The sequence below is a fragment of the Saccostrea echinata genome, unplaced genomic scaffold, assembly GCF_033153115.1.
Source record: "Saccostrea echinata isolate AGI-Se365-2 ecotype Australia unplaced genomic scaffold, CSIRO_AGI_Sech_v1 ptg000056l, whole genome shotgun sequence".
In the NCBI taxonomy this organism is placed as follows: Eukaryota; Metazoa; Mollusca; class Bivalvia; order Ostreida; family Ostreidae; genus Saccostrea; species Saccostrea echinata.
Genome location: NW_026889805.1, coordinates 3793207 through 3817052, shown reverse-complemented (window position 1 = coordinate 3817052; position 23846 = coordinate 3793207). Strand labels below are relative to the sequence as shown.

General features: G+C 32.4%; 1 protein-coding gene across 2 annotated transcripts; it reads left to right on the top strand.

Annotated features, from left to right (window-relative positions):
• LOC133172902 (large neutral amino acids transporter small subunit 2-like) lies at window positions 1-19751 on the top strand. Of its 2 annotated transcripts, XM_061307736.1 has the most exons (12): window positions 1-595; window positions 2536-2661; window positions 4834-4933; window positions 7143-7187; window positions 8876-8999; window positions 9450-9553; window positions 9803-9899; window positions 10561-10710; window positions 11348-11432; window positions 12342-12434; window positions 13599-13672; window positions 17252-19751. In XM_061307736.1, exons 1-11 carry the CDS (start codon window positions 94-96, stop codon window positions 13667-13669), a joined length of 1497 nt encoding a protein of 498 aa, XP_061163720.1. In that variant the 5' UTR covers window positions 1-93; the 3' UTR covers window positions 13670-13672; window positions 17252-19751. The 2 variants fall into 2 exon arrangements, with proteins under 2 accessions (XP_061163720.1, XP_061163721.1); XM_061307737.1 differs by lacking the exon at window positions 13599-13672.
• Window positions 19752-23846: the final 4095 nt, after the last annotated feature.

The window sequence follows — 23846 nt, the reverse complement described above, 5'->3', positions numbered from 1 at the left end:
AACCATATTGTGAATTTTCTATCTTGATCATTTCTGTGTTTTTAAAGGTTGTTATACATTAAGATAAACTGATTGACTTTTAATTGACTGAAAATGGCCGAGTTAAAGGATTATAAAAAAGTAAACGAAGCCGAGCCAGTGGATCACGTATCAGACCAATCGTCAGATGCGAAAGAAGACGATACAGTTTACTTAAAACCAAAGATCTCGCTACTTAACGGAGTAACTGTTATTGTGGGTAGTATTGTGGGGTCTGGTATCTTTGTCAGCCCCAGAGGTGTTTTGGCGGGATGTGGGAGTGTTGGACTATCTCTTATAGTATGGTTACTATGCGGGTTATATTCCATGATTGGGGCATATTGTTATGCGGAACTCGGTACTATGATCACAAAATCAGGAGCTGATTACGCGTACTTGTATGAAGCTTTTGGACCATTTGTTGCGTTTCTCCGTCTATGGATAGAATGTATGATTGTCAGACCATGCTCCCAGGCCATTGTAGCCCTCACATTTGCTTATTATGTGATAGAGCCCTTGTTTCCAACGTGTGACCAGCCAGATATAGCAGTTAGACTCTTGGCTGCTGTCTGTATATGTAAGTAAAACTGTCTTCTTAACCTTTATTTCCCCACATGCAACGTGTGCGCGTACGTAAGCGGACATGTACTAGAATGACCTTGACATTGTGATGATGCAATGCACAATTCTGTGTTTACCATATTTATTATATGTTTTGTGAATTTATGACAGAAGTGAGAATATGATCACTCTCATGTTCTACAGTCCTTTAGCATTAAACAAGGAAGATAAGAGTATTAAATTTCAACTTTAAATCCCACGGAGACTTTGCTAGTAATCGGTCAACCATATAAAACGTGAATGACTAGCAGGATTGCATCATCATGTTTTGAATTATGCATTTAATCAATTCAGAGTGTTCGTGTTGATTCAATTATTTTAAATTGGTTTTGTGATTTTTCAACCATCAATATTACACAACTTATAAGAATGTATCTACTGTAACAATATTATTATATATAATATTTTTTTAAAAATTCAATAGCAGCACATTAATTGTTCTTGCACACCTAATTTATAGTAAAGTTCTTTTTTTTTCTTTTTTTTTTTATAACTGAATTATGCTTAATTACATCTATGTAACTAGTAGTCTTGTTTGCTTGCCAATGAATTATGAAAATTTCTAGAACTTTTAAAGAAATCTACACCAACTGATCCATAAGTTACCAGGTATTAAATTTACATTGTGAAACAGATTCACTCATTGATGATGTCTTATCCATTTATAAAGTACCTATTTTCTTTCATACATATAATTTAGCCATATTTATAAGATTCATCAAGTTCATTGTGGCTGAGCTTAAAAACCCTTTTCCTTTATTAAGTTGCCACATTGGGTTTACCATGGGGAGGATTATTTGGTAAAACTGGTGTACAAGCATGTGTTTCAGTCAATTGAAGTTATTGTTATCTGCCTCATATATTGATGTGGGATATATTTACATCAGTAATAAGATTATGTCGATATTTACATGCTGAATATTCCACATTCCTAACCCTGCTAAGTAACACAACAATCAGGTGGGATAAGATTTTTTTCTATCTGAGGATTAAAGCAAGGGTCAGCTTGACAACTCTCTTAACTTGTTCTGACCTTAATGAGGACACTGAGACTGTCTTTGGTCAGTGGGTGACTAATGATATATGTGATCTTACCTGACAAGGTAATGTCTCAGGCCTGGGAGAATGGTATGTGGGGGAAACTGACAAATGGCAAGTAATAAGGACTGGGTCAGAGAGTGTAAAGACAGAGAGACCACAAACAGCTTTATACAATATGATATTGTCAAAAAAAAAAAAAAAATAGAGTCTTGATTTAATTTATGTATCTATCTAATGCTATGCCATGATAAGGTTGTACGTAAACCTAATTTAGGGGTTGAAGGTCAGATATAATTTTGCCATCATACAAAATTCCCCATATTCAGGTGAACAGGTTATTGTTTTATTTTATATATTACACCTCTTGCTTTAAATCAATTTTTCTCTCTGAACAACTCCTAATGGAGTTTATTGAGATCTCTTGAAATCTGAGGTTATATTGATGTACATGAAACAACTACAGACTGTGCACAAACATAAAAACCCACATGTGTTTTAGTAATTGTAACAGAGGTTGTTCACATTAGATTTTTTGTATCTGAGAGTGGCTTTCTCGTTAGGAAGCTGGCGAACCAGGATGTTATCATTCTGACTGGATTTGACTTCCATCCTCTTGTTCTTTTCCTTAACCAATTAAATGTGATTTCAAACGAAGAAGCATGTTTGATGATTTCTTCTTGTAATGTGTTCAGCAATCATTAATGATATGCTGCATCTTTAATGTAATTTTTAAAAAAGGAAAAAGAAAATGATTTGATGAGTATTTCCAATATGAAAAAAACTAATACAGAAATTCCTAGTTTTAACCAATGTTTATACATGTATATTTTATTAAATTCTTTTCTTTTTCTTCAGTGTTATTGACAGCTGTAAACTGCGCCAGTGTGAAATGGGCAACTCGGGTCCAAGATGTGTTCACGTATGCCAAAATGTTGGCCCTGGCCCTCATCATCATTACAGGCTTTGTCCAATTGGGACGAGGTAGGAACTCTCTCATAGGGCAATAAATACTCATCATCACTGGCCTTGTCCAATATTAGGACGAGGTAGGAACTCTCTCATAGGGCAATAAATACTCTCATAGGGCAATATCATCATCACTGGCCTTGTCCAATATTAGGTCCAGTACGAACTCTCTCATAGGGCAATAACATCATTACTGGCCTTGTCCAGTTAGGATGAGGTAGGAACTCTCACACAGGGCATTAAGAACTCTCCCATAGGGCAGTATAAAATGTAAAATATTTACACACAATCATTAAACACAAAAAGCACCCCTTCTTATTTGGTAATCACGCTAGCTAAGCTACTAGTTATCACTCTTTTTCATTAGGGTTTACATGTAAGCATCAAACACAAAAATGTACCATGTCTTAAAAGTTACTGCATGTATACGGGGTTTTATAATTTTACACAAACAAGCCCTCTTTCTCAGTCAGTAATCCTTAAGTGGTCATTATACATTAACTAGCAATCGGACCCTCTCAAGGATTATATACATGGTCATTGTACAGTATCTAATCATCTGACATTTAATATGACTTGTTTTGATAAGTCAGGGTATCATATTTAAAATATAATGGATAATACACAAGGTATGATTAAAGTACCACATGTACTGGTATGTGTTTACTGTAAATACACATGTATACTTGGAAATATCATCCACAAATATTGGAATTATTTTGTGTACTAAAGGATGATGTCTGTCAGCTGTGAAAATGGTTACAGACTTATATGTACTTAGTCTGGTAACAGGTAGTGGTACATATGTTAGATCTTCAGCCTGATAGTGAAGACATACTCGGTCATAACGCAGAATGTGACGGAATCACTAAGTCTGCTCCAAACCAGACCAAAATCTTCTTGTTTATTAACTCTGCTCACTGCAATTTAGAGTCCGAATAATTTATAACTGAAAAAATAAAAGCTATAAAAGGTGACACTTCATGCATTCATTGCATGTTGAATATATTATATCTGACAGTATGTTGAACTTGGTAAACCTTCAGTGAAGCTTTCAGATGGGGACATTTGACAGGATTCCAGTTAAAGTAGAATCTAAAGTTAGTATTAAAACCAACAGGAACTTGTTCTAGGTTCAGTTAAGTACAGTTTGTATCCTGCTTTTTGCATCAATCTCTCAAATATTGAGCAGATTCAGCATTCTATTCACAATGAACAAGTCTATTACAGAGATATACATGAATCAACACATTTAATGGTGTTAAAGGGAATAAGATTTATATAGCTGTCATGTTAGAGAGGGTTTTTAGCTCTATTAATCTCTCATTTTACAAGTTTTAACACGGTTAGCAAACATAAGCTAGTCATATTCTAGTACATATCACGAAAAAATACAAAACAGTGCAAACTGTCTAAAGATGATGTAATGGAACATGTCCTTTTAAATAAACCATTCAGATATTTGATAAATCATATGATATTTTTAGATGGTCTGTTTATATTTCTCCAAACAATGTGTCACACTTGTTCTTTTATCCCCGTGAACTGTATATGTCACAGAGATCAGAAAAAAGAAAGCTGACTTTGTAAGATATTAAGCACACAATAAACAGAGGCATTAATGTAGACAGATAATTTGACAGATTTTCATTCAACAGTAGAACTTGGAAATTTGAGGGTCTTAACTCCTTTATAGATTAAAACACAAAGTACATCACTCAAAGTTTACCGCTACCATGTATACATGACTATTGCTGGAGGTGTATGTATTGACAACTTCATCATGAAAAAACAGCTGGGAGTTCATTGATTGTCCTTTACTAGGTAGAACATCTGACAGTATAGTGTAGAAATCTGATGTTAAATTAATTTTCTTTCCCCTGTCTGATTCTGTCAGTAAATATTAGGGTTAAAAATTTAGTCATGATTGTATCTTTCCTTTCTCAAGAGATTTTGTTGATGAAAATCAGTAACAAACATACATGTTTAGTTTGTGAAAGCTTTTACTCATTTTTTTTTCCATTACAAAATAAATGGTGAGATGTTGTATCCGTAAACTGTTGAATTTAAAATTATGTACCACTCAGAAATATCATTACATCTTCAATGGATTTAGAATTCAATCACCCAGTAGTTATATGTAATATAAATATTTCATTACATTGTGATTATGTTTTTCTGATTTAGGTGAATATGAATACTTTGTGGACCCTTTTGTAAACACGGAGACTAACATTGGAAAAATCAGTGTAGCTTTCTATCAAGGGCTATTTGCCTATAATGGATGGTAAGTTTGTCCTAGCTTAGTTTTATATATATAATATATTACAAAATTTAGTTTATGCAAGGAAATAAAATAAGATTCAAAGTATCAAAGATTTATAGTAAGCCATTCAACCCAGCATGATTAATTAAGGTGCTCCTAAAATTAATCCTTATAGTTCTTTGCCAGATTGTTTTTTGGTTTTGAATCATTATTTGATGTGGTAACAAAAATGTTCACAAGCCAAATATTATGGCAATGAAACATGCTCAAAAAGCCAGGAATTAAGACCTTTTCTGTAATATAATATGAGGGGCAGAAATGCCTTGAAATACCCCCTCTTTCAAGTTATGTATGGTACATATGTGTTAGGTTGATTGGAGCTGGTACATATATATCATGTATAAATAGAAGAATAAGCATATAAAGAGACCCAGTGGAGTAGAATTTCATCCTTGGTGGTCAGAGAATGATACTGTCATTGACTGAGTTGAGGAATGGGTTGTCACACTGAGTATACCTGAACATCAAGCAGTGGTCTGTAGATTGATTTCTACATAAAGCAGTGGAAATCTTTTGTCCTTTTGATGAGTGCACTTTCAGAAGTCTAGGGCTCTGCTATAAATGGGACACTTATAGAACTACGTTGTAGATTAGTCCTTTCAAGGCTGTATGGTGCTCTATTCCTGTTGTTTTCCTGGCCTCATTTGACCTCACAGTGTTATTATCAAGAGAATTGTTCTACATTTGATAATGTCTGGACCATTGCTAATCTCTCTTAGTTGTTCTTGTTTCTAGATAAAAATTAACATTCAACATAAAATCAATCATAAAATCAGTTAAAGCCTGTTCTGAAGTCTTGTCTTGTGAAGTGATTGAGGGTTTGCTAAGGATGGCATTTTCTTAAAAAGAATGAAAAATCTATCTCAAGGGAGCATCATGGTTGATAGAAATCAATTAAGTCTCCTCTTTAAGACAGTCTGTAGATTCTTGTAATCAATTAATCAGAAGGCTTTTATGTGAGGATGCAATAGAGAATTTGCATCAGATTTTGTAATCTGCCCTTGTATAAATAGGTGTGTGACATTGACTTTGTTATTGTGCATCAATATCTCTGTTTATTGCGTATTTGTAGTGAAAATTTCATCATTTGTTAGGATGGTCTATAAAAATTGCATCATATTATCAATACTTTGTGTCCAGATTTGATAATAATTTGACTGCATTTCTATAAACATGCCATTGAAAAGTTGGCTTTAGGCATGAGCATTGATATTAAACAAGTGGGAAATATTGCATCATATTGACCTTGTAGAATGAACCAGTCCTGTGTAGTATGAATTTGTTCCAATATTTACCCATTAAAATAATTCTGAATTAACAGATTACTATTTTGGCACTGGACCAGACCACTGCATTCTATTATCTTGATCAGAACACTATTTCTTTTGACACAATATCATTATTAACACATCAAGTATGTTTTATTAGAGAAATATTTGACCGACTTGGCAAACAACTGGATAGTTGTTAAAGTACTTGATTGTTATGGTTAGATTAAGCCCCACTCTCCCTCTTACCCCTCTCCAAATAATCTTGATTCTTTCTAGATTTCAGAGATGCAGATTATCATCTCTCTCTCTCTCTCTCTCTCTCTCTCTCTCTCTCTACACATTTTCATTAAGTGTGACTGTTGTCCATTACCTATCTTGAGCAGTAAAAATGACAAAATATGATATAAAGATAATGCTGTGTGAACCACAATTGACACTTTTGACAGTTTCCAAAGTCAGTTTAATTTTTGAAATGTTGGAGGTAACTAAAAAAGGACAGGTCATGATACAAAGAGGACCTGATTGAAGTTGTACAGATGTTCCCAGTCATTTAACCTTCACTGGTGTCCCTGATGGCAGGTGTTCCCCTGAGTTGTTGATATATTATGACTAAATTTTTACAGTCGCATGTTGACCTAGACTGTACAGTTCTGACCAGGTGGTTTTCTGCTTTAGTTGTAGTCTAAAACAATAAAATGTAACGGTTGGGGCCATGGATATCGGCCTGGGTAGCTCAGTTGGTAGAGCACCTGACTAGTGATGCAGGGGTCCCGGGTTTAATTCCCGGTTCAGCCATACATTTTCTCCTTTCCTGTTACAAAAAAAGCCATGAAAAGCTTAAATTGGAATTGATTATTAAATATGGTAACTATTATTAATTTATTCTTTGTTCATTACAGGAACTATTTGAACTATGTTATAGAGGAACTAAAAGATCCTTACAAGTGAGTAGAGAAGACTGCATTATATATCAACTGTAGAAGAAGTATCAGTCTGATTAAAATCTAATCTTCACTAGCTCCTTTTTCAAAATAAAAGGAGCTAGTGAAGGTTTGATTTTAATCAGACTGAAGAAGTATAGACAAGACTCCAAAGTATTTTTAGCAGAAAAAAGAACTTTCCTTCCCAAGCTATAGAACTGGTCATGATTCTGTGACCTTAAATGATGGACACCTGACCTCTAATCAAAACACACGCTGAGGCCATGGGGGATAATATGGTTAAAATTTGAATTCTTCCCAATCAGAGGTTATAAAATAATAGCTGGAATACTTATTTTGATTGGTTTCTACATCTTCTTGTCTTGTGACCTTGACCTTTAAGACATGCTCTGGGATTTAGATCATATCACACTTGTAGATTTTGTAAACATTCTTTGAAACGGAGAAAATGATTAACTCATTCATGGCAACAATTTTTTTAAAAATTTTTTTCTTGAAATACATGCCAAGGTTAAACAATATTTCTTGAGGTAAGATTTTTCACAGTATATATTCAGGAGGTTCATATAATCAGCTTCCAGCTTAGAAGTAATATGAAGTTCATAAATAGTCGAACAGGACACAGATGGTAAATGATAGAATAACAGACAGACATACAATCGTGGTATAACAAGATCGCTTCCTTTGTGTGTTTGGGGGGGGGGGGGGGGGTGTAGGAAGCGACATAGCCTTAGTTTAATAGATCATGCATTATAATACACATTTGTTGTCAATTAGAGGTTGAAATAAATGAGTTCGGATGAAGTCAGAAATCCAGAATAGAGAGTGCTCTTTATGATGTTTGTGTGTGCAGTAGACTTCACTGAGTTAGAGACGTATACCAAATTATAAAGCACTTAGAGATAAAGATCAGCTGATGTTTAACAGTGCTTATAATAAGATAGTCACAATAACTTCAAGACATTGACCCCAAAAATATCATTTCCCTTGAAGCATGTAATTGTGCATAACCCTGCAGTAGAGCAATATGAGTTTATTTTATAAATATAAGGCTCTATGTTATCCTTCATTACATGTCAACAAAACAACGAAGAAATATGAACATGATGAAGTTTGTACTTTGCTTTTGTAAACCTGTAAGGTTCTTAAGGTTACTGCACTGTGTCTGTGTTATTTTTAAATTAAGATTCAGTATCCTCCTTAGGTGGTTACAGACAGTATCAATGCCGTGTTTTGTCTGGGGAAGGGTCAGTAGTGTATAGTCATGCTGAATAAATATTTTTAGTAAATACATCAGTTTTATCAATGTTGCAATAAAACTCAATTAATTTATGATAAGTTTTGTCAGGTGAATAACTTAATTAATGCAAGTATGAAAGGGCAAAAATTGAATATAATGGGTATTTTTAAGGAATAATTATAACAAGGCAGTTGGACAATCTCTATGATAATCATTGTGACTATAATACATGACATGTATCAATTATGCAACAGTTATTTTGAGAGTATTTTTTTTTTCAATCATCAGCTTTAATATTAAACAAGGTATATTTGTAAATATCTTATCAGTATACCACAGATATGAAGAGAATGGCTTCTGTTAAGTCTTCATGAGATACAACTGTAATCATTGATTTTGTTTATGTACATGATATATATGGTCTTCTTGATGAAGTAAAAATTTGTTACAGAAACTTGCCCAGAGCCATTTGGTGCTCCATCATCATGGTAACTGTGGTTTATGTTTTGGCCAATATAGCCTACTTTACAACAGTTACTCCCCCTGAAATCCTAGGTGGTGCTGCAGTAGCAGTGGTAAGCTGTATGACTATTTTATGTAGAAATATCTTATGAAAGAACATAATATATTTAATGTGATATGGTACATAATTGCTTGTTGCATATTACTTACATTTAGTTTTACTTCATTTACCAATACTTTAAAATAATTCTGTGATTAATTTGTATTGTCAGTGCAGTATATGTATGTACTGTATGTGGTTTCATTAATTTTCAAGGGAATCAAATTTTATGGTTTTGGCAAAATATACAATTTGTTTGTTATTTAGATTCATGGATAGCTACCTTATCCTCTTCAATCATCTAGTAGAAAATTTGTAGTTCATTGATTACCTAATCTTATGATCTGGTTTAATCATGAAAACAGCAAAAATTGATGTTCATGGAGTGAAACATGATGATCTAACCCCAGTAGGCTTTAAATTAACAGGCAGTTTTCTGTAATTTTGATAAACTTTATTGTAGATGTTTTCAGAAAGACTTTATGGCATCATGTGGTGGATCATGCCTGTCTTTGTGTCACTCTCCACTTTTGGAGGTGTGAATGGTATCCTCTTCACATCTGCCAGGTAAAGTAAAAACAAATTTTCAGATCTGAAAACTTGAATGTTTTGATTTTAAAACAGCGGAAATTTAGAAATATCTTTGGTATTTTGATTTGATTCTTTGTGAAGACCTCGGGTTATGAATGTGGACATTTATTTTTTATTTGTCAAGATTCATGCTTGTAGAAAGAAACACCTCTTTTCACTTGATGCTTGTAATTTCTTTTAATGTGTTAGTAAGCTACTGTACCTTCCATTGTTTGATGGTTATAGGTTGTTTTTCGTTGGAGGACGTGAAGGACACATGCCAAAAGTTCTGAGTTATGTATCTGTCAAACACCTAACGCCCATGCCTGCTGTTCTCTTCATGGTAAGGGGTTGATGCTGGGTCATGTACTGTGATGGGATTTAAGTTGGCCAGTGTACAATTTCACCTATGCTTCCTTTGGCATGCTGATGTATGAATTCACACTAGAAGAATTTTTTCAACAAGTATATAATGGCATTTAACATATAGTACATATCGGAATTCAGTTGTAGACGAGCCCACATGATTAGCCATTTGTATAAAGATATGAACAACATGTGAATGTTGCATAAGATATATTTATTGGTGATGACTGGAATTAATGATTTCATTCCTCTATTTACAGAATTTAATTGGAAAATGTCTTAAAATCTATATTTTGATGTTTTTCACTTTCAAAACATATATGCTCATGCAAGAAAAATTTGGAGCTTATTAATATTGCTCAATCTTCTCACAATTTTACATTGTTTCTATAACTCTCCAGCTATTTCGCCAAGTAGCTAGGCATAAAACTCCTAGGGATGTATAAGCTCCGTTTAAACAGTTTTTGAATATTTTAACCAAATTAATAGAATCTTTTAACAGGTTTTAAATTGCTTTGGAAGGTTAATTATGTATTACAGATTGAACAAGACACTTTATTTTGATACATGTAATAAGTACTACAGTGCATGAGAATGATCTGAAATATAACAGAGTATATTATTTTGTCATGTTTCAGGGACTGTTCTCGTTAGTGTACCTCGTATCATCAGATATGGAGGCTCTTATTAACTATGTCAGCTTTGTCAACTGGATGGCCATTGGATTGTCAGTTGCTACACTCCTGTATTTCCGGAAAACCAGACCCAATGCCAATAGACCTATCAAGGTACAATCTAAATCAACTGAAGATAGAAAATCCTTACTTTTGTTTGCATCCAGTATTATGAATTTTGTGTATTGATGAATGATGAAATTTCCTACTTATTGATATAACAGTTTGTGATCATAAATATTTAAGCATGCTTATGAATAACATGGTCTCTAATTTTGCTCATTTTTGACTAGTTTTGCTTAATTTTATGATCAAAAGATGTTAAAACAATGATTTTCTTCAGAAAAATTGACATCAATTTTGATACTGGCAGTGGGATACAAGGCATTACAAGACAGAAATTTCGCATATGTTTATTGTCGGAAGGCCTCGTTTAGTCACATGACACTATCTAGGTGAAACTTATTAGGTGAACACTGTTGTTTCTCATGAAATAGTATTGTATGTCCATCTCTAGACAGATGTATCATGGTATGACTCTGTCTGTTCATCTGTCTGTGGACAATTCATTTTTCTAGACTTTTTTAAAATCATGCTTTGGATTGGGAAATCACAACTTGGTATTTAATTCCGTAATAATATGCTACAGAATAGGTTTGACTTTCAAGGAATTTTGCACCATAAGTACAAACTTATGGCCCTGTGAAATTATGAATAACTTTATCACCATATCACTCTTTCATATTTCCAGGTAGCCTTGGTGTGGCCTATAATCTACTGCCTAGTTACCATTATGTTGGTTGTTATACCATTCACAACCATTCCTACAGAAACAGGTGCGTAGATGTAGATAACAGCTTTCATTTTATTATTTTGAGCCTAGACACCCTTTCTCATCTAATCAGAGAAAGACTTTATGAGAGGTGTCAATGAATTGATCATTTAAAAAAAATCATTGAAACTGTCAACAATTGATTAAAAATTGATTAATTGATCATTGCTATGTTACTTAGATTTTAGTTTTGGGATGTGGTATCATTGCTGACAGTGTTACATATATTTTATGTATAGGATGTGCTATTATTGCTATGTTACTCTAATTAAGGTATAGGATGTGGTATCATTGCTATGTTACTCTATTTTAGGTATAGGATGTGCTATCATTGCTATGTTACTCTATTTTAGGTATAGGATGTGCTATCATTGCTATGCTACTCTATTTTAGGTTTAGGATGTGCTATCATTGCTATGTTACTCCATTTTAGGTATAGGATGTACTATCATTGCTATGTTACTCTATTTTAGGTATAGGATGTGCTATCATTGCTATGTTACTCTATTTTAGGTATAGGATGTGCTATCATTGCTATGTTACTCTATTTTAGGTATAGGATGTGCTATCATTGCTATGTTACTCTATTTTAGGTATAGGATGTGCTATCATTGCTATGTTACTCTATTTTAGGTATAGGATGTGCTATCATTGCTATGTTACTCTATTTTAGGTATAGGATGTGCTATCATTGCTATGTTACTCTATTTTAGGTATAGGATGTGCTATTATTGATGTGTTGCTCTATTTTAGGTATAGGATGTACTATTATTGATGTGTTGCTCTATTTTAGGTATAGGATGTGCTATCATTGCTATGTTACTCTATTTTAGGTATAGGATGTGCTATCATTGCTATGTTACTCTATTTTAGGTATAGGATGTGCTATCATTGATGTGTTGCTCTATTTTAGGTATAGGATGTGCTATCATTGCCACTGGTATTCCTGTATATATTGTGTTTATCTACTGGACTAACAAACCCAAGGACTTCAACAGATTTATAGGTAAGTACCATGATCTAACCAGGCCATGTTTAATATTGTATACTTTACATACAAAGTGTGTCTTGTCAGAATTAATTAGTTTTGAAATGTTTTTTAGTTCAGAATCCTATGGATTTCTAAATGCCCATTTTACAGAATAAATTAAATAAGCTCAAGGACATTTGAAGAGTTTACTTTTTATATTTATCAGTGGGCATTAACATATGTAAATGCTGGTAGCTTAAGAAATGAATCAGTTCATCTTATTTTCAGTAAAATTTCATGATTTTTACTGCAGTTCAAGCAAGAGGGCAGTGATAATATAATCTGTGTGTCTCAGTCAAAAACTCTAGAGGGCAGTTAAAAAAAAACATAGCTCAGCATCTCAGATATTTCATCTCTGACTTGATGAAAATATTGTGTACAAGATTTACAAAATCAGACAGTAACTTCCACATCTGTGTAAGATACTACATTATTGTAAATCAAAATCAGATTAATTTGTTCTGGCCTAAAGACTGCCATTTCTATTTTTTTTATATTAAGCAAAAGGAAGAAGAATAAAAGGCACGAATGCCTTTGTGAGTTGTGTCCCATTTCATTAACCAGTGAAATCCATTCATAACTGTGACATATCATACTTGTCGTCAAATATACAGACAGACATATAGACAAACATGCCAAAAAAACATACAGAAAGACATACAGACAAACATACAGATTAACACACTGACATTCCGACATACATACAGGCAGACATACATACGGACAGGCATACAGATGAGGACAGTAGGGGTATAATGCTGGATATTACATACTTTTTAAATAAGCATCATATTTAAGAAACTGACAGGACTTCATGAAAGAAGAATGTACTCTCTATACACAAAAAAGCTATCAACTTTATATGTGTTTTATAAGGATGAAAATTTTGCATGATTGCAGTTTATACAAGAGGAATCTGGGAGAAAGGACATAATTTGGTTAATTAATCAGACTGCATGCAACACATCATGAATTGAACATATATATATTTTTTTTATTTATTTTAATTATATCATATACAGTGCACTGCCATGTATATATATCAGTCATGTTGGTAAGGATGTTAGGCAGTTTTGTTTCAGAAAATTGTGAACTTTTGACAGAAAGTAATATGTTTATACGCCCTGATATTTTTTACAGAGAAATGTGAAGTGTTGACACAGAAGTTATTAATAGTGATACCAGAGGAGGAAAAACAAGCACAGGATTGATCTGTAAATCAAACCTTGGTTTTGTTGGCTTGTTAACCCTTGTTTTGATGTTCAACTGAGCCAAGGCTTAGTGGGCTCTCCTGATCAAAGTTTGTTCATCTTCATTTGTCTGTCTGTTCCCATTTTATTTCCATCATCAACTTTTTACAAAAAAACCTCTATCATTCTTAACACAAAGCATACAGGGGTGAAGGAAAATTAAGTTTGAACATTCATGGGGAGATAGTTTAGAAAATGTAAAACAGGATAACTGTTACACAAGTTTTTTCTCTCTAGAAAAAAACTTTGTCAAAAAGAACTTAGGCAAAAACTGTTTTTTTTTGTGTTTATTTATTCCTTAAAGTCTGGTATGGGATGTTTGGATTGGTCAACATAGAGGGTTAAATGGATTAAGTTACTGGTAATCAAAGTGTACCTGCAATAAAAAATATTCTCTAAAAATTAAATTCTCTAAAATCTTCAATTTCCAATGTAATAGTTGATTATCTTTAAATATCAGTACATAGGAATATAAAAACTTCACTAAAAAGTGACAAAACTACGAATCGTATAATCTAGGCATAAATAGGTAGGTTCATGTATTTAAAAATTATCCAGATCCTGACCTATACTCAGTGATTTTTCTACACCCAATTTAGGTCCAAATATCAGCCCTTTTCCGCATCAAAAATTGTTTCCCAATTTCAGTTGCTCTTTTCCCAAAATAAAACCATAGCTGTTTTGTTAAACTGAATTTTTTACGTATGACTTATCTAAAATGGAATGCTATTCTCGTTCGTTCAGACTCTTTAAATAATAGTGAGGAAGAGCAGATTATTTTGTGCATTTACAAGACATAGAAAAACACATGGATTATGTCAAACTTGTGTGTAAATACATCATAAGAGAGTGTAAGATGCCTGTGAACCGGCGAAACAGCTTTATTTCTAAATCCAAGTACTAGTAGTTCTACAACAAGCATCCCTTATTCCACGAAAATCAAACTTTCTACACTTAGCAGATGCAACTTATATTGCTGGGTAATTGCAGCAATATGATTAGGGTAATTTAGAAAGCTTTAATAATGAGTTAGAAAAAATGATTTGTTATAAATCATGTCAGATTATTCCATCTTCAATGGCTATTATGAGTAGGATTTTCTCTTATGTCTACCATTATGGCAAAAAAAAAAAAAAAAATGGAAATACAGGATGGTCACAATGACAACTTTTAAAGATTAAAAAAAAGTTAAAAATGTAGAACTGTGTCTAATTTGTTATTTTGTTGTAAATATTTTGAATAAATTATCTTACATTTACTTATATATTTTATTTTACCTGTCAGTTAAGGTTAATTTCAATCTTATTGATTTTTCCCAATTTGACACAAATGTCGATCATTATTCCCAATTGTAAAGGCCCAGGCCCCATGTAGAAAATGTAGAAAAATCACTGTATTACTATAATACAATGTGTTTAATTTTGGAATAAGAATACATGTACTTACATTAAATTTTCCTTCATCCAAAAAATGTGGTTCAGGTGAGCATTGTAGCCCAGAGGTCTCCTGTTGAGTGTTATTTTCTGCTTGTTATTGGTTGAAATATAGCAAGTCTTGTTAATGAAATATCTGTTTATCAGTTGTGCATTTTCTGCATATTTGATAATCACTGGCTTTAAAAATTCTTACCAATAAACATGCACTTGGTCATATTGTATGTTCAAGGGGAGGCTGTAAGGAAAATCAAATGATTCTGATTACCATCATTATTAAATATAGGAGGGATTTATAGGAGAGATTAGACAGTGCAGCGCAACGGAATTAAATATAAATCTGCTAAATCTTCAGTGTTAAAAATCTTCTAAACATGCATAACGGGAGGGAGGCTCCCCCAGTGTTGTTTTGTTTGAAGTTCTCAAAGAATTTAAAAAAAAAAAGACTGCAGGACAAAATTTTTCAATGAAAGTGGATTGACTTTAAGAAAGCACTTTAAATCCTGGAGCACACTGTTAAAGAGAACAAGGGAGATAATCATACTGTACAGTCTTGGGATTTTTCTTTATGTGATCAAGTGTATGCACATAGAAATATTAATATTAGAAGTAGATTTACTCTAAATTTTAACACTAAACTTAGAATAATGTATTTTTATGGTTTCTTTTTATTATAAAAAAATCAGTGTTTAATTACATAATTAATTCTGATTGATATTTTTAGGTTTAGGAATTTGATTAAGATTAACTAAATAACACAAAATTTTGATGTTTTTAATTTTAGTTTTATTTAAAAATAATTAGTATTGGAATTGGCTTTGAGTTTAATTATTTTTATATTTTTTTTTTACTTTTTTAGCCTTGTTAACAAATTTAACATTATTTTAAAGCCATTAAACTAAGACTGCTTGTCATTGAGATCCTCCTCCTCAAACAAGTCAACCAGAAAAATAAATTTATTTTATTGCTTGTTACTTTAAGCATACTTATTTTAATGGTAATCATATTTTAGCGTCTTTCATGCTGCTTTTTGTTTGCTAAGTCATGTACACAATAATGTATGATTAAAACTAATCATATCAGTTATAAGATTCATGAGCTAATGTGATGGCGAGCTAATTAGCTGAAAAGGAAGATCGTGCTTAAGTTTGGGTGTGCTAGTCTAGATACGTTACAGTATTTATTTAAAAAAAAAAAAATAAAATGAAAAACAAGTCTGCTTTAGAGGCATTAAATCAAAGTCTCAAACATGGGTAGCCTGTTTATTATAACTGAGGCAGATGTGAAGAATAGTTGAAACAATTTGGATTGTTCATTCTGATAGGGGAAAACCAGAGTTTGATCAGGGATTTTGGATTAATATTTGTGGAACAACCTCCCTTTTTAGGTCATATGTTGTTTTGTTGCTAGATTGCACTACATATCAGTGTTGCTTGCTTGCATGCTTGATGAAGGGATAACTGGTTACAGTTGTATTTAAATTGGCTTCATATGAACTTATAAATATTAATTGAGTGTGAATTTACCTTAGACAGCCAGCTTTAATAATTGTCATACCTTTATTGTACAATTTCCTGTATAGAGATAACAACAAGATGTAGAAAACTCAGAAATTTGTGCAATAATATTCTGTTAAACCATGATTGAAAAACTTTAACATCATGAGCTGTAGATGTATTTAAAGTTTTTTACTGAAATAAGCATGCTGCCTGCTGTGTTATACATTATACACTGTTAAAGAGATGTAACACATCATTTGTTAGGAGATTCTCTACCATTTTGTGTTGTTTTTTTAACCCAGAATGGTTGCCTCATTTTTTCCCCACTGTAAAATATAAAGTAAAGCAACTTAAGTTTATCTAAAATATTCCAGAGGTTATTTATTATCTGGTGGTTCAGGCAGTATTGTTTTTTTTTAAGTTAAAAAGTGAATTTAGAACTTTAAGAAAAACAAAATAAAAACCAAAATCAAACAAGATTTAGGCTTTAACATTACAAGGTTTCCTAAACTTTAGATTCTTAAAAGCAGTAGTTTGCACAGACTACAGGATATAAATCTTCCAGAAACAAAAAATCTATAGTAACATACTTTACAATTTGTTCTTTGCAGATCGGGCATCACTGACAATTCAGAAGCTGCTGATGGTAATGCCAGAGGAGAGGAAAGATGTATAAACACACAACATTATACAGACATCTTTATTTCATGTCCAGTGACAGATAATTGGTCTTTTATTGTCACATGACCTATCACATGACCTGTCACATGACATTCCTCATCTTCCTGTATTGTTAATTTATTTCCTCATACAGCCTAGTACAGATTCAGGACATCACTATGTGTTCCAGACATGACAGAATCTCAGTGTTTAACTTTTTTATCAATATTTTTGATAACTCATCCATTGTTGAAATGAATATCAATATTTTTGTATATTTTTGTTTCCCCCACTTGGGGATAAAGATATTATAACTGTTATGTTAAAGAATTAACTAAAGTGAGTTGTATATTTGTTATTCATCACAACATCTGAACTTGAATTTGTTTTTCCCTGGTGGCTAAATTTTTATTTTGTTCAAAGTTGAAAATTTATAGATAGGAAATATATACATCACTATATATATAAGAAATGTATACATGTACATCACTATTTACATACTGTAATTCCTGATCTCCTCTGTGACACTTGTTAAGGGATCTTATTTGTGTTGCTTATTGGCGTTAGGCTATTTATGTTTTTTTTTTTGAACCTTGTACTTATAGTGGTGTACTGAACTCAGTACCTTCAATAAATTTGTTATTTACTCTGAGTTATTTTATTAGTGGAAAATTAATGTATTTATATAGCTGTCATATTAGTATCACCTCTGTTAGAATAGCGACATTACTAAATGATTGAAGTACAGTATAATTTGGAGCATTTGTCATGATGACTGTTATCTTAGATAAATGAATATTTTATGTATACAAGTATCCTTTATACTTTAATGTTTAACATATTAGTCATAATAAAAATACTTACACAAGTGTTTGTACAATTTGACACAAACTTGACCTATATTTTCATTGTTATTATTTAATTATCCAATTTACTTTATTATTAAGGATATATCTAGGTGTTTTTTCTTTTTAAATCTCTGCTTTATTTATTTTACTTTTGTTTTTAAGCTAATACATCATAATATTTTGTTGTGTTCTTTCTTTGGTATACTATAAAAGGATGATTTGATATGAGAGAGTGGTTTTACTAGATTCTTACTGTCATATTAAGATAAATGACTGATAGAACAGTGACTACTAGTGTTATAGGTGTAATCTGTATACATATAATTTTAAAATTATTTATGATTTGTAATTTTAAAACTTTTAAATGTAAATTCTATGTATATTTTTAAGCTTTGAATGTTATCTGATATTTCACATGAAGAATTCTTTGCTTATTGTGTTGCACATTGATTTCTATAAATATTGAACTGAGTGTCTAGCATCATGATATCATTTGTAAGTTATTTCCCTTTACTTACACAAACTTGCTTTAACTGGAGTTGTATTTTTGCTGAATGGTGATTGTTGATGAAATATGAATTTACAAGAATGGTAACAATAATTCTCTAGATTTTAAGTTTAATAATAAAATTACTGCATTTATATGATGTTAGATGGGTGCGTGAAATTTGTTTTGCGATGTGTGAGTTTAGTTTGGCTTTGCTGTGTTTGAATTATATGTATGAATGTTACAAAAATGAAATAATGACACAAAACCTCAGATTTAGAAGAAAGATTTTTTTCCTCAAAAATTATTTTGGTCACAGTATGAATACAGTATAAAATTGCTTTATATATGTGTGTGTGTGAGACTGGGGGATTTAAACATATCTATTGACAAGCAGCTTTTAATATTATATCCTTGTTCGCCTTTCAGAAGAGTATTTTTTCTGTTTAAATTTGGCACAAAAATAAGAAACTAGTGTTCAAATATTACCCTTCCACCCCCCACCCCCACCCCCCAAGAAATGCAGCATTTTATTGGGCATTTTCTGGCATTTAATGTGATTCATTTTTTTCCAGAAACTTGTCACCACTGAGTGTTTTAAACTTATCATTAAAAAACAACATATGGATTGAACACATCACCAATCTATAATTTATTGATTTATTTCTAATTTTGCTTTTTAGAATAAATTTAACTAGATTAGCATAATTTTTCATGTGCCCATTTTTATGCCTGTTCATTTGATCTCGGATGTTATTTTAAGTATTGTCGTCATTGGAAATTAAAGTTGAGTTGGATTTTGCTTTACTATGTGAAATGTGTACAATGTAAGCTTTAGAGATAGTAAAGAGAGGGGTGTTTTAACCTCACTCACTTTATAATGATGGTGAAGGTCATATAATGTATACATAAATTCAGATTAAATGTTAGCCTCTTTTAATGTGAACTATTTTTGTTCCACTGATTTTTTTCTTATGGGAAGAATATATCAATATAAGTACATGTAGAAACATTAACAACTTGGTGTAGAAAAAGTAGAATAATTATTTTTCTCTTCGTGTGTGTGTGTATCTGTGAAGTGTTATCTTCTTTTGGCAAATAAAAAGTATTGCTGAATTTTCCTAGTCGTATTTTTTCTTAGTTTATTCCAAACATTTGAAAATGTATAAACAACTGATCTACAGATATTATTGCAGAATAAGTTGGCACATAAACTGAAATTTTCACAGGGATCCCCGTTTAAATATCAGACAATTGTTCACTTTTCAGGATGTTGACAGGATAAGCGCCTACTTCTTCAATTATTTTTAATCACTTCGGCGTCCCTTACTTAAGGAACACCAAGCCTTCAGTAGATAGTGTGCCCATGAATCTCCAGAGGTCAGAATTTGAACAAACATGAATTTGCTCTAAACGAGGATATCTGACTGCCGCATTGTTTCTTCTGATTAAAAATATTTTATTAGGCTTTTAGATTTCAATGTTTGAAGTCTTATAGTGTATTGGTAAACCAAGAATTTGTGACGGTTTTTTGGGGGGTGGGTGGGGATGAGGCAGACTAAGAATTGAAATTTAGGACCAGCTTAAATCTAGTAAAATGTCCAATGTGAAACAGACCAATTCCTTTCTCTAGTAAAATATCAAAATATGAAGCAGATGTGCAAGACTTCGTTGTGTCTTTTATTTCGAATTCAATTGGATAGGTCGAATCATTGTATGAATGAAAATCAGTATTGTTCATTGATAAAACGTCATCAATATATCTACATGAAATGTCGAATTGAAAGCCATAGCAAGAGACTTCTTTTCATGTTAAAGTTATTTCATAAATTACTAGTATGCTTCATAAGAATAATGCTTCAAAAACAATAATGGGGTACATTAATTAATGTTCATGGGAATTGCAACAATTTGTTGGAAAACCTGATCTCCAAAGATTACATAGATGTTGTCAATGAGGAACTCGAGCATTTTTTCAATGTCATCTTCAGAGTACTTGAATGTAGAATCAGAATATTTGTTGCAAAGTAAGTTTGTAGATGACAAGATAGGAAAATTTGCGAGTTCCACTCTTAATACAAAGCATTTGTCTTTGAGCCTGGTCATTAATTTATTGTGGGAAATGGCTGTATTAAGTGTTTGAAAGTCAACGTTTCTGATTTATATAGTAATATTCCACTATCACTTGCATATAGTGTTTGTGTCTCCAAACGTATTCGATACGTAAAAGCATGCTCTGAGAGGCAAGCTACTGTCAAATAAATAGAGGGAATTCAACAACCTCGGGCTCGTTAAAAGTATTTCAAAAAAACATTGTCGTTATAATGACATTGTTTGCAAATAAAACCTATCATAGGGTCATATTATGGCTGACCTTTTTTATACCAATTGTTAAGCCATTGCTTTATACTAAATTACTCCGTCAACCTGCTCAATATAATTAAAAAGGGCTCATGGCGGTGTAAAGACGAATAATGCATATCCTACGTGAATAAAAATGACCCAAGTAGAATAATGAGCCCTGCAGACGCAGGTATTTTTCTTTTTGATTCAAAAGATTTAGAATTATATATCAAAAGGGATATCTTGGGACAAGAGGCCTGGAGTCTGTATACGTCTTAGTGCGCGACTTCTATAAGCAGAAGAGGAGTAAATTAATTATTGATTCTGACCTTTTGGTCAAAGGTTAAGGTCGTCAAAGGTCAAGGTCATGGGATAATCCCAGAAATAACTTTTTACTTTCTGTTTTTTTTCCTTCATTGTGACCGAAACTGATAAGTTTTATATCATGACAAATCTTCAGTGTTAGTATTACAGTCACCAAAAGGAAAAAAGACTAATAAGTAAAGTTATCAAAACAAGCAATGAAGAAGAATCTGCTCTTGTTTTACCAATACTTTCTCTTTTTTTTTCTCCCCCCTCCCTTCATGAAAAGTGCAGAGTAATGGTGTGACCATCCTTCCGTATGTCCTACCGTACATCCGTAATACTTGGGGGTACCCGTCCGTCTATTACGCTTTGGGGTACCCATCTCTTATCCGCAACTCCTCTTTTCATGGAATCTTTATAACATATCCCATTGTGCACCTCCTATTTTTATTTTTCGATCGGACAGATATTTGGGGTTTCCCATAGCAAAACCTGGACACTGCCATTTTTCCTATAATATGGGTTGTACCCATCTCTTATCCGCAACTCCTACTATACTAATGAATAAAATATAATCAGACTTTCACAGTCTCTTTATTATATTCTTTTAATATAATATGCAATTGTGCCCCTCCCATTTTTCGTTTTGATGGGACAGACATTTTGGTTTGCAATAGTAAAATATGAACGCGGCAATTCTTTCTATAACATGGGGGGTAACCATCTCTTATCTATAACCCCTTCTTTACCACTGAATAAAATTTAATGAAACTTTTCATCTTTATTACACAATACACAGTGCCATTGTGCACCGCTTATTTTTCATTCTGATCGGATAGATATTTGGGGTTTCCCACTGCAAAACATGGACATGACTTTGTCATTATAATCATATGGGTGTGGGGAGTATGATTTTGTGAGCTGAGTACTCACAATTCCGCTAGTTTTTAATGGTAGGATTGTTAATTTACTCTTTAAACCAAATGGCTAATCAGATCACATTATCATCCTACAGATACATTAAAAAATATATAATATAGAAGTTTTTTTTTTTTTTTTTTTTTTTTTTTTTTTTTTTTTTACATTTACTTAAAATGAGAAAAACAGAATACAAAACATACCGAAATATTCCACTGAAAAGTAATGCGCATAGATGATGCTTAAGAGCCCTCTATATACACTGCGCACTGAAGAGTTCTGATTTTGTGTTATTTTTATGCAGATTTCATTTGTACAAAATATTTTTGACAGATGTGGTTTATCAAATATATGGTATGAGCAATATTTCTATAAAGACTCTTTCACTCATGTATACTTCATTTATCCGCCCTCAGCTCGAATACGCTTCAGTTGTATGGGGTGGTTGTCTAGCTATCGACTCTGAAAAATTAGAGAAATTGCAACTACACGCAGCGCGGATTGTTACTGGCTTGACCTTAATTGCATCTAGAGACTCTTTGTACTTTGAAACAGGCTGGGAACCGCTCATTGATAGACGCAAGATTCAGAGATTGAATACCATGTATAAAATTCATAATAATTTAGTTCCTGATTATCTACGTGAAATTATACCTGAAATGCGATGTAATGCTTCCGCGTATACAACAAGAAACTCTCAAAATTATAATATACCCGTCTGTAGACTGCAAACATACAAATCATCATTTGTACCAACTGTAGTAAACGAGTGGAATTCTTTATCGCTAGACACCAGACTTTCGAGCTCCTTATCTGCTTTTAAAAGTAAAATCACACAAAAAATAACAATAGCCCCGCCTTATTTCAGTTTTGGAAAAAGACGCTACAATATACTGCACACTAGACTCCGACACAATTGTGTGCTAAACATTGATCTTTATAGGTGTAACATAATATCTAGTCCATTATGCTCTTGTGGTAAGGTAGAAGACACACATCATTATTTTTTCTCATGTCCTAATTACACTGAGGCCAGGAAAGATTTCTTCGATAAGTTTTTGAGATTTAATAAAGTTCATATTGTTGACACTCATACTTTACTCTGGGGGGATACCTCACTCAGTATTGCTGAAAATGAATATCTCTTCTCTATTGTTCAATCTTATATTCAGCATTCAGGCAGATTTAATTGATTTTTCTAAAAATGTGTATAGATAATAATTTAGCAGTATATGTTTCTATGTTGTGAGTTAATTTACTTTGTACATGCTGTTGGACACGTCTGATTGAATTTTTTGTGATATAACATGTAGGGAGAGGGCGAATTAAGTTTTTAGAACTTGTGCCCAATCCCACTGTATATATTTATTGCAATAAAATATGTTCAAATCATTTCTATAATGTAGAATGGATAACTGCTACAGTCAAACAAAGATTAAAAGATCAATATATTCAAAAGTGGAATAGTGAAGTTCAAGAATCTTCAAAAAGTTTAAATTATAGAATTTTTAAAACCAATTTTGAGTGCGAAAAATATTTAACACTGTTATCATGTAAATTTAGAAAAACTTTAGTTAAATTTAGAACCACAAACCACCACCTTCCAATTGAAACAGGTAGATGGAATGGTACTCAAATAAGTGA